General features: G+C 39.4%; 1 protein-coding gene across 1 annotated transcript in view; it reads right to left on the reverse strand.

Moving 5' to 3' along the window:
* Positions 1-562: 562 nt before the first annotated feature.
* The window catches only part of LOC126483604 (tubulin beta chain-like), an 85,966-nt gene continuing 73,573 nt past the window's right edge, over positions 563-12,955 (reverse strand). Inside the window, exon 6 of the mRNA XM_050106639.1 lies at positions 563-975. Coding sequence (XP_049962596.1) covers positions 592-975 — 384 coding nt within the window. The 3' untranslated portion in view covers positions 563-591. The remainder of the gene's footprint in view (positions 976-12,955) is intronic.

Here is a 12,955-nt window from a genome sequence, read left to right on the forward strand (position 1 = left end):
ACAATAGTCATAAGTATACGGCAATTAAAATATATAACAAACTGTCTAAAAATGCGTCAATTAAGCCTAACAAATTATTTCAAGAAAATGTACATAACTTCTTGTTAACTAATCCATTCTATTCATTAGAAGAATTTTTAGAAATGCCCAATATCAACTTAAATATGTAAAAATTTGTTTTGTAAAATTAATAGGGTAAGTGAATTGACAAAGTATATTGCATGTAATAATGCTGAATGACCAATAAAGAATCTGAATCTGAACTAGAAGAATGCAACTTCGTGTTCTATTTTTGCCATGCTGACAGCTCCAACCAAACCCAAACTTGATATATCAGATTCTCCACTTGCAATTTTCTGACCTACAAAACAAAAATTTTTGCCATGTAGGAGTAATTTGTCATCCCTTCATATTACAGGTTAAAATGGATCATCAGGCAAAAGTAACAATAAAATAATAATGAATTAATTTATCATTTTTTGGTATATTTATTTAATCAAAACTCATATATACATATCAAAAGGAGATTTATATGAATATATGATATTTTAGGTTTGTAGAAAAAGTACATAGGCCATGCGACAATGGAAATCACTCATCTTCAACCAATCCTGCATCTGCTTCTGCCTCATCATCTTCATCAAATTCTGCATCCTCCTCTACTGTTGCCTCTTGGTACTGCTGATACTCGCTGATGAGGTCATTCATATTTGATTCAGCCTCTGAAAACTCCATCTCATCCATTCCTTCACCTGTGTACCAGTGGAGGAAAGCCTTCCGTTTGAACATAGTTGAAAACTGCTCTCCCACACGTTTGAAAAGTTCCTGAATGGCAGTAGAATTTCCAATAAATGTTGCAGACATTTTTAGTCCCCGAGGTGGTATATCACAAACTGCAGTTTTAACATTGTTAGGGATCCACTCGGCAAAATAGCTGCTATTCTTATTCTGAATGTTCAACATTTGCTCATCCACCTGAAACATAAATGATATGAATGAGTTACTATGCATTGCTTGTCCTAAGTACTATGAATTTGTTCTCAACAACTGGAAGAGTACTCAAAATATCATCACATCCCTCTGAACTTATTATCAACATCCCCAGAATCCAAAGAAACCAAAACACTTTGTTAACTGATTCACCAAGAGACTTAATCACAGAAAAGTTTGTCCTTTCCAAAGGCTTCACGTTCAGCTCCAAACAAATTTTTAAATGTGTTGGATGTGTCCACAATTTACCAAGACAGATGAAGATCTAGCATGGAACATTTCCTCTTCCAGTTCATACCTCCACCCACCAATGACTGCCTTCCACCCAACCACTCCCTGTTGCCTTTCAGGAATTCCTTACCACCAACCTGACCTTACCTTCCCTCCCTACGTTCCTTCGTAATACCCCACATCTGTCAGCAGAGAAAACCATTACCATCCCCATTCTTGAAACAGTCGTTTATTAAAACATCCTTCCTGCAAATAAATGCTCATCAATGAATCACAGTGGGTACTGACAAAACCTCTGCCATCTGTCTGACTACAACCTATAAGCCTGGCCACAGTGATACCATCTCAGAAGCCAACACAACTTCCACTTTCTATGCAAATGTCTAGGCTCTTCCCAGAATCTACCCCACCTAATTCATCTCCCTCCTCACTTCAGCCACCACCATCATACATAACCTCTTTTTAACCACCATAGCTGCCCCATTGTACTTTGTTAATGTGTCCCTTAGAAAGAATTGCTGCTCTCATTAAACCAATACCTCCACAAAACCATTTCCTGCAGCTTAACTTCCTGTATCTTGGATGTGAGCCACTTTCATCATCACCTCTCTACCATCCACACCCCATATACACATGATTCGTTACTTTTCATAGTTGACGCCACGCAATGTGGCAGACCAAGAGACACTATATTGAAGTGACTGATACCACATATAGTAAATCACCTGATCCATTCTCTTTTGTTTAGATATATGCAATTCATGTTATTTGTTACTTCATTTATGTTAACTACTTGTTGAAATATCATCATTAATTGCAAATATATCGTGTTAGGTACACAAGAACTAGTTGATAGCTATGTAAACGCTACTGTATTTACTAAATCATGCCTAACTTGTGATGAAGCCATACTTGCCACTCAAAAGTAAATAATGCTGTAATGTAAATGTTAGCAAAGCTAAAAGTCCAGTAATTATTTCATCAATTAAGAAGTAAAATGTGAGTATTGTTAAAGTCATTAATATTTTAAGTTTCAGTTGTAAATATAATATGTTCTATTATTATGAGTAATCAGTTTTGTCTCCCACTGTACTCGACTTATGTACACCCACTCCCTGTTCTGTTATTATCCCCTTCCTTTCTAATCCAACACCTGTAGTTCCTTAGTTTGAAATGTAATAACAATACTGCCATGTCTGGATGTTAACTGTTGTATATAAGGTAACTATGTAACCATTTTTGACTGTTAAAATTTATTTTCTTAATTAATATTGTTGTGCTCATAGTTCAACAGTTTTATACGACAGGACAGGCACAATATTTCTCTAACTAAAAAGAAAAATTTAGTCTTCACCAATGAAAGGGAAAGTAACCAGAAAATCAACAACAAACCTTGAAATTTCGTGTATTTTTGGTACAAATTTCAAACTCATGGTTATCCATTGTCTGAAGAATACATCTAACAGAGAAGCTGTCAAAAAGTATGGTTTGGATTAATTTAATGTGTAACATTGGACAGAATTAGAGAACAAGCTGCAAACTGCTGTTGAACAAGTAAATCCTACAGAAGGACAAAAGCTGGGAAATGACCTGAGTTTGAAGTTAAGGTTCTATTCTTCATATATGCTAAAAGAAAGATGAAATAGCTATCTCCTGATAAATAATCCAGTTAAAGACCTTGAAAACTGTGAAAACCTTACACATTCCAGAAACAGGATTCCATGGGAGTATTGTTAGTTTTATGTTCCATGGATAATTTGACTAATCATAAAGATGTGCAACAAGTTGTTTTATATTCATATTATACAATCATATGTAAAGATGGCTGCATTTAAAAGTTCATAAACTGGTGTTGCAGATTAACACATAGAAGTAAACTCTCTATCCAATTAAATACTTCACTAACATAGAGATTGTCAAAAGGCTTTACCAAAAAACTGATCAACTTCCAGGGGCACAAAATCTAAATGTGGAAGCATTCTTATCACTTTTACCAGTCAGGAAACACTGAAAAGACATTACCGTTAATCCTCATACTCTGATCAGCTGTTGTCCCACTCTCCATCTGAGACTGAAGATAGATATACAAAGTTGCCCAGGGTTAGTGATTCACTGCCAGGAAACTGGCTGGATGATAAAAGAGTTAATGATGGGCTAGCTAGTTACTGTTTGGAATCACAGACCTAGTGAACTGCTCACTAAGAGAGTTATGCAAGTGTTAGATGCATTTAAAATTCACCACAAACTGAAGTAAAGAATACAGTTACTGTACTAAAGACAGACCTAGGCATTATAATTGTATATATGACTTCAAAACTGCAGGTATTTGAAGTCGTCGTAACCAAACCATTTAAACCTTTTAACGAAATCGGTCGTAATGAATGGGATTGATTTGAAATTTCGTTAAAGAAGAATAATAAAATTTATCTGTTGTTTTTAAGTTAATTTTCTTTCGTGCGAACTTTGTTGTAGAACCACTCTCTTATTTTCGTGTGGTAATAAAAAATTTTTACTTACTTAATTATTACGTTCATTTAAAGAAAAAATAATATTTACGTGAACTCATATGAACTGGTTAAGAATATTAGGTTGAGAATTGGGTCCTTTAAATCATTCGGCCTTGGCATACACTTTCCTGATGCAGTGGATTTTTTGTTAAATATTTTTACTGAATTTTATCCCGGCACTAGCCATAGAACACAAGATTACCTCTATTAGCAGAAAATGTTTTAATTATTGCCAAGCCGACATTTATCACTGATCAAACCTACTTCATTACACATTTAAGATATTTTGAAAGAACCAAACTGTTTAAATTTCAATGTTAACTAACATTAGCTATCCGCCTACGAATGCACAAACGTATAATTAATTCAAATTTTATCAGCCACAGGATCACTGAAAAAGAAGAACAATTTCTTAATTCACCATTGATTTTTATGCATCTGTTCCCGATTTACGGGTTTGCTATTGTTGGTCGCGGCACAGCCCAGCAACACCGCTAAAAAATGCTGAAAAATTCTTAAAGAAATTTTATAGATGACGTGGGCAAGCTAATTTACATAAATAATTCACACTTTTGATAAACTCTAATATATTTAGATCAAACAACAATACAACTCACATTAATTCGTAACGCATCGTCTAATGGCGGCTAAGTCCAGACAGAGACAAAAGAAGTCTACCCATTCGTAAAAACCTCTTTCACAGTGTCCTACCGCAATGACTTCTGAACAGAGAAGACCAAAGAATACATAATGCGTTGTGCTTAAATAGTATTGCTGACTATTAACATTTCTTTGCAAATTGACGATATTATTCTCTTCTGGCAACATATCTCTGCTATCGCAAATACTGACACATTTTACAATCACATAATAAATAGAGAAAAATTCCTATCCTAAATACAGAGGAATATTACAACAAAAAATATAAGGAGAATAACAAATGTCTTTTACACCACATTCAGTAATATTTTTGTTCAATAATTACGATATATACAACTTGCCCAGAGCGGCGTATATAGTACAAATAAACTCTTGTTTTTTTTTTTTTTTAATTTATAACGTGAGTTTGCCAGGGAACGTTACAACCTTCACCAAAAAATTTATTCCAACTGGCTTTTAGGAGATCATGCTGTCACTCCATCTGACACGATTAAAAAGCCAAGAGTCAGCTTTGTATGTGAGTGGATTCTCTCTCTGTGGTGCACATCACCAGGTTCAGTCATCAAAGGGTTCAAGAAGTGATGCATGTCCAACTTCTTGGTTGGTAATGAGGCTGACATACTTTGGGAAAAGAATGACAAAATTACTGGCAGTGATGAAATAAATACAAATAACATTAATAGTGACATCAATAAAGACTGTGATTAGAAGTGCGATTTATCTACATAATAACATTAAAAAATGTGATTCTGAGTATTCTTATTGTGAACAGTTAATAAATGGGTAATGTGGAAAATTTTCCTCCACTGAGTTTCTCATTTTACCTCCTTCAAATTTAGAGTGCAGATTATATTCGAATGCAGCTTACTTTGCTGGCTCCAAGGGGGAACATTTTCTGAAAGCTTAGCAGTAATTTCAATCCGTAATGGAGAATGCATCAAATGTAGATCAGCGAGAAAATTCTGGAGTGCTGTAGTTCATCAGTGAAAGTGGCATGGTAAAACAAACTTGAGTTTATTTAGATCTGTCTGAATTTGGAACAATTGAGGTACTGAACCATGTGGTGAGCCATTACCTTCACCCCTCACATGATTTATTACCCACTAGTTTCAGTAATGAGATAATTATACAAGACAAAATACATAGATAAAAGCTAAACAAAAATCTGAATTGATTCCTTCTCAGGGAATATTTCAATTAAGTTATGCCCATAATTGCATTAAGATCACTTTGTCTCCTGCCATAAATTAAGCATGTTTTATGAAAGATTAGCATTTCATTTTCTTGTTCTGGAATACTGGATAACACCTAAGGACATTTTTGCAAATGCTAGGAAGACTTAAGTAAATGTACATTTTCTATTGATCGAGACCATCAAACAAAAAACTATCAAAACTGTTAATACAGAATGATGAATAATCCAAGCCAAAATAACAAAAAATCCAGGATTGAATAACAATTATATACAAAGGCCTGAGCCTTAGTACCCAGGGACACTGGCCATGTGTGTGTGAGTTGTTGTGTGAATGTGTATGAGTTTTCTACTTCTGAAGGAGAGTTTTGAAAGTAGAAATATTCCTAGTATTCTTCTTCATTGTACCTGTCTGCAACTCAACACCTTCTCTATGTGGTGAGCAGCAATCTATCCTTAGCTATTGTTGTTTTCCAAGTTAGTAACATTTATCCAATGTCTTTAGTTGGTAATTCGTATAAGTACAGAATTAGCCTAAATGATTCATCAGGTTTCAAAGTACTGTTTGTCTACAAGTATACAATGTGCAAAGATGGGTGATACATGAAAACATATATACAGTTGCCAAGTTTCTGATGCATACTACAAATGTTCACTGTGTGTGTGTGCGCCCTTATTTGTCTGGTGCACTTCCAGACGGTTATCCAGCTCTACCGATACATTTACTAGATTGTTTTCATCAATGTGCAGGGAGACAGGTGGGTGCATGTGAGTGAGTGTGTGTGTTAACACTTGTTGGGATACAGGCTATTATCCATCAGCAGCAGTGATGCATTCCTGCAGTTCTCACAGTGAGCATTGGTTGTGGGGGAGTACATAAATTTTGTCCTTAAAGTAAACACATATGAAGAAATCACATCGCATGTGGTATGGCAACATTCCTGCTGTTTTCTGTGGAATGCTCAATTCACGGCTTGCACAAACAGTCCATTTTTGTGAACTGCACACAAAGCTCTTTCTCACACACTCCACTGTTTTCTCTAAGACACTTCGGTCCCCTGTGCTTTTACCTTTACGTGGACAGCCAGTATCACAAAACTGGCGAAACCAACGCGAAATGGTCTGGTGGCCAGGTGCAGCATATGAAAGCACGCTGAACACTCATAAGCAACAAACTCTTCACATATTCTAACACACACAAACTCTTCTCCTGCATTGCCGCCATCCTGTACAAGGCCATCACAGGCCTGGCATCTAGTGTATGCGTGAGCCATGAGCCAAGCTTTTTAAAACTGGTGAGCGTCTCTATCTTTATGTGTATCACCTGTCTTTGTGTGTTGTACACTGTCAATACACAGTGCTTTGAACCCAATGAATCATTTAAGCTAAATCTGTATATGATACTACAACTATACAGATTTTGTAATGGGGAGTATAAGTGTCAAAAGTGGGATCAGAGAAAATTCTGATGTGTTATCAGTGAAAGTGACAATCTACAAAAACTTAGCTTATTCATTTTAAATCCATCTATAGTTGTCTGCAAAGGGGGGTGGGGGGCAAGAGCGGCACTTGCAACCACCTACCCCAGTGGAATCTGGTGTGCAAAGTTTTTATTATGTTAACAGAATCTTTCGTTGGTACTTGGTAGAGCAACATTATAATAAATGAAAAGCACCAGTTTGCTTTTGATCCACAATATTACTTTTATTGTGTAACTGGTTTTTGGCTTACACGACCATCCTCAGACATTTACCGAGTATTGTTACCAAAGAAGTTACAATATTTGCAGACAACATTGGAAGATAAGTAATACGTTTAGATGGAAGCAGAAACGTATAGTAAGTAATATCTTTGACAGTGTGGTGGTACTGCAGTCAAGAAGAAAAAAATTGAAGTAAATAAATACACTACTGGCCATTAAAATTGCTACCAAGAAGAAATGCAGGTGATAAACTGGTATTCATTGGACAAATATATTATACTACAACTGACATGTAATTACATTTTCTCGCAATTTGGGTGCATTGATCCTGAGAAACCAGTACCCAGAACAATCACCTCTGGCCGTAAAACGGCCTTGATACGCCTGGGCATTGAGTCAAACTGAGCTTGGATGGCGTGTACAGGTACAGATGCCCATGCATCTTCAACAAGACACCACAGTTCATCAAGAGTAGTGACTGGCGCATTGTGATGAGTCAGTTGTTTGGCCACCATTGACCAGACGTTTTCAATTGGTGAGAGATCTGGAGAATGTGCTGGCCAGGGCAGCAGTCAAACATTTTCTGTATCCATAAAGGCCCGTGCAGGACCTGCAACATGCAGGTGTGCATTACCCTGCTGAAATGTAGGGTTTCACAGGGATCGAATGAAGGGTAGAGCCACGGGTCACAACACATCTGAAATATAACATCCACTGTTCATAGTGCTGTCAATGATAACAAGAGGTGACCGATACGTGTAACCAATGGCACCCCGTATCATCACGCCAGGTGATAAGCCAGTATGGCGATGATGAATACACGCTTCCAATGTGCGTTCACTGCGATGTCACCAAACACGGATGCGACCATCATGATGCCGTAAACAGAACCTGGATTCATCCGAAAAAATGACATTTTGCCATTCGTGCACCCAGGTTCGTCGTTGAGTACACCATCGCAGGCACTCCTGTCTGTGATGCAGCGTCAAAGGTAACTGCAGCCACGGTCTCCGAGCTTATAGTCCATGCTGCTGCAAACGTCGTTGAACTGTTCGTGCAGATAGTTGTTGTCTTGCAAACGTCCCCATCTGTTGACTCAGGGATCAGGACACGGCTGCACGATCCGTTACAGCCATGCGGATAAGATGTCTGTCATCTCGGCTGCTAGTGATACGAGGCCATTGGGATCCAGCACGGCGTTCCATATTACCCTCCTGAACCCACCGATTCCATATTCTGCTAACAGTCATTGGATCTCGACCAATGCGAGCAGCAATGTCACAATATGATAAACCGCAGTCGCGATAGGCTACAATCCGACATTTATCAAAGTCGGAAATGTGACGGTACGCATTTCTCCTCCTTACACGAGGCATCACAACAACTTTTCACCAGGCAACGCCGGTCAACTGCTGTTTGTGTATGAGAAATCGGTTGGAAACTTTCCTCATGTTAGCACATTGTAGGTGTCACCATCAGTGCCAACCTTGTGTGAATGCTCTGAAAAGCTAATCATTTTGCATATCACAGCATCTTTTTCCTGTTGGTTAAATTTCGTGTCTGTAGCATGTCATCTTTGTGGTGTAGCAATTTTAATGGCCAGTAGTATAAAAATGGAGTAGACGGGAAAAACTTTAACACAAAATAGGAACAATATGCCTACATAACAGTTTCTATTAATAAACAAAACTAATAAAATAAAATCAGTAATTGACAAGGCTACAGCAGGATATGTAAAAAGCTGAGGAGGTATAAAACGCTGAGTGTGATATACAAACCAATTAAAAGAAGAAACAATTACCAGTGTAACTACAGAATACATAAGGAACTTAAGCAATATCAGTAAGATAAGCAGAAATAAATAAATGCAGGCATTTTAGGGAACAGACAGTAAATGCAATCTTTGAGAGTGTGGTGGTACTGAACTTTAACATTAACATTATATTCTAAACTGTGGCTATGTAACAGTTTGCATTAAATAAAAGAACCAAGTAAAATATAAACAATATTTGATGAGACAACTACAAGAAGTGTTAAACATGGACAGTAATACGAGTACCAGTTAAAAGAAAGCCTTAATAATTGAAACTACAGTCTATATGGAATACATAGACAACTTCAATAAAACAAAATAACTTAATGAATACAGGAAAATCGAAATATGTAGGAACAGACAGTGTGAGAAGTAACAAACAACAGAGATGATTACATGAAGTTTAAGAGAGGGGGGTGTTTTTATTCATTATACCACTCTAATATACACTCCTGGAAATGGAAAAAAGAACACATTGACACCGGTGTGTCAGACCCACCATACTTGCTCCGGACACTGCGAGAGGGCTGTACAAGCAATGATCACACGCACGGCACAGCGGACACACCAGGAACCGCGGTGTTGGCCGTCGAATGGCGCTAGCTGCGCAGCACTTTTGCACCGCCGCCGTCAGTGTCAGCCAGTTTGCCGTGGCATACGGAGCTCCATCGCAGTCTTTAACACTGGTACCACGCCGCGACAGCGTGGACGTGAACCGTATGTGCAGTTGACGGACTTTGAGCGAGGGTGTATAGTGGGCATGCGGGAGGCCGGGTGGACGTACCGCCGAATTGCTCAACACGTGGGGCGTGAGGCCTCCACAGTACATCGATGTTGTTGCCAGTGGTCGGAGGAAGGTGCACGTGCCCGTCGACCTGGGACCGGACCGCAGCGATGCACGGATGCACGCCAAGACCGTAGGATCCTACGCAGTGCCGTAGGGGACCGCACCGCCACTTCCCAGCAAATTAGGGACACTGTTGCTCCTGGGGTATTGGCGAGGACCATTCGCAACCGTCTCCATGAAGCCGGGCTACGGTCCCGCACACCGTTAGGCCGTCTTCCGCTCACGCCCCAACATCGTGCAGCCCGCCTCCAGTGGTGTCGCGACAGGCGTGAATGGAGGGACGAATGGAGACGTGTCGTCTTCAGCGATGAGAGTCGCTTCTGCCTTGGTGTCAATGATGGTCGTATGCGTGTTTGGCGCCGTGCAGGTGAGCGCCACAATCAGGACTGCATACGACCGAGGCACACAGGGCCAACACCCGGCATCATGGTGTTGGGAGCGATCTCCTACACTGGCCGTACACCACTGGTGATCGTCGAGGGGACACTGAATAGTGCACGGTACATCCAAACCGTCATCGAACCCATCGTTCTACCATTCCTAAACCGGCAAGGGAACTTGCTGTTCCAACAGGACAATGCACATCCGCATGTATCCCGTGCCACCCAACGTGCTCTAGAAGGTGTAAGTCAACTACCCTGGCCAGCAAGATCTCCGGATCTGTCCCCCATTGAGCATGTTTGGGACTGGATGAAGCGTCGTCTCATGCGGTCTGCACGTCCAGCACGAACGCTGGTCCAACTGAGGCGCCAGGTGGAAATGGCATGGCAAGCCGTTCCACAGGACTACATCCAGCACCTCTACGATCGTCTCCATGGGAGAATAGCAGCCTGCATTGCTGCGAAAGGTGGATATACACTGTACTAGTGCCGACATTGTGCATGCTCTGTTGCCTGTGTCTATGTGCCTGTGGTTCTGTCAGTGTGATCATGTGATGTATCTGACCCTAGGAATGTGTCAATAAAGTTTCCCCTTCCTGGGACAATGAATTCACGGTGTTCTTATTTCAATTTCCAGGAGTGTACTTCTGAAAGTGATTTCCTGTGAATCCACCACACCTCTCATTCAGCCAACTGAAGGCATTTTGTGGCCTGTGGTATTATATGACATCTTGCAATGACCAACTGCTTTATATAAAATATGGCAATTTTAGAATTTTACCTCCTCCCTCCCCCAGATTTTTGCAGATGCTTGTTAATCCACCTGAAGTTGGAATGACTCAGATACTGAAAAATGTTCAAAGGAAAACTGTCCAATTTGAAAAGTTTCTTTGACCTCTAGAAAAGCTTTATAGTAATGCTTAATAAATTACAGTAGAAGATACCTTGAGGATGGCATCATACATCAGGAGAAGGAATATTTTTAACATTCTGATGACCCGTCTTCACAGAAGATCAGACAAATTAGGGGACACATGGCTACTGTTACTGCTGCTCTTTGGATTGGGGCACATAACACTGTCATTGGTGTCCAAAAGTTAATAAATAGAACTAAATTAGAAATTAATAACTAATATTATTATACCAAAGAATAGTTATTCCAAAACAAGGAAATGTTGAAAACTATAAAGTTTATAAGAAAGTAAGCAGTATTATAGAAAATTTGAAAAAGATACATAAACAAAAGCCACAATAAATTCCAAAAACTTTAAATATGAGCAACGGGTTGGTTGAAAGTAGGTTGATGACAAAGCTCAGAGTTTGTGCCAAACAATTTGTGTAAAAGTTTAGCAGTCAAGCAAATATTAACTACACAAATGACATACTGCAGATCACCACATAAAATGAAGAGAAATTTCCTCGAGAACTCTCTCCAAAATATGATGCATTGGAAAGAGGTACACCACAACTAGGTAGCAGATTTTACCAGTCATAGTTTGTTAGTTCTCGCTTCCAGCAAGTCCTTCTCCCAGAGACAGAATTCTGTGCCCCGACAGCAAGGTTATAGCATGGGGGAGGGCATTTAGATGTTGCAACAGTAGGAAGTGTGCAGACAACTTTGGCTGCTACTCCTGCAGTTTTCTTGTCCCAAATCCCCACATGCTTTAGTACCCATCAGAGTATCTTCTCCTTCACTAGGAAATGTTAAGTGAAGGAACATGTCCTGGATGGACTGGATTGGCTGTTATGCCTGTTACATGCAGTGTGGAGCTTGGTGTGCACTCAGGCAATCAGAGCACGTGAAGAATTTCATGGTCTTGACACACCTCACCTATTCCAGTGGTGTCAAGATAGCATGTACCTCCATATCATGAAAACTGAATTTGTTTGGCAAGTGGATCTTGAGGACACTATCAAGATGAACCACAAAGCAGCCACTTATTGGAAGACAGGCTATTATCCATCAATGTCTGTCACAGCAGCAGAGACACATTCCTGCAGTTCTCACAGTGAGCATTGGCAGCATGAATTTTGTCCTTAAAGTAACACATGTGAAGAAATCATGTCACATGTGGTATGGTAACATTCCACACTGTTTTCTGTGGAATGCTCAATTCACGGCTTGCACAAACATTATAAGTAGCATATATTTGTGATGCTCATATCCAGAGCCTGTTCAACTTCTAGGATGGTTCTTGGTTCCATTCCTGGTTCACTCTATGCATTGTATCATTAGAACTTTTTTTCAGATAGCTGCCAAATGGCTTTGTCATTTTTTATGACTGGAGAATGCTATTTCCATGTGTCAGTACTTGTTCATACAAAATATGAATGACAATTATAACAAAAATCTATGCACCAGTCACAGTTTGAGGAGTTGCCCCAGGGTGAACAGTGGGGGCTCACCTGCCTCAGAATGGAGGCTGACTGTAGGGCTGGTCCTCTATGCAACTTTGGCCTGTCTTACACTTGCATCATGGCTAGTGGTTCACTTGAAAGGGGAGGCAGTCTAAGCTCAATTGCAACTACAGAAACACCACAAAAATTACTGTCAGATGAAATGGAACCTGTGAGTGATATTTCTTTATCTGTAGTACACAGCCAAAACCATTTCATAAAGTCACTACACAATG

Source organism: Schistocerca serialis, chromosome 6 (genome assembly GCF_023864345.2).
Source record: "Schistocerca serialis cubense isolate TAMUIC-IGC-003099 chromosome 6, iqSchSeri2.2, whole genome shotgun sequence".
NCBI classification, from domain to species: domain Eukaryota; kingdom Metazoa; phylum Arthropoda; class Insecta; order Orthoptera; family Acrididae; genus Schistocerca; species Schistocerca serialis.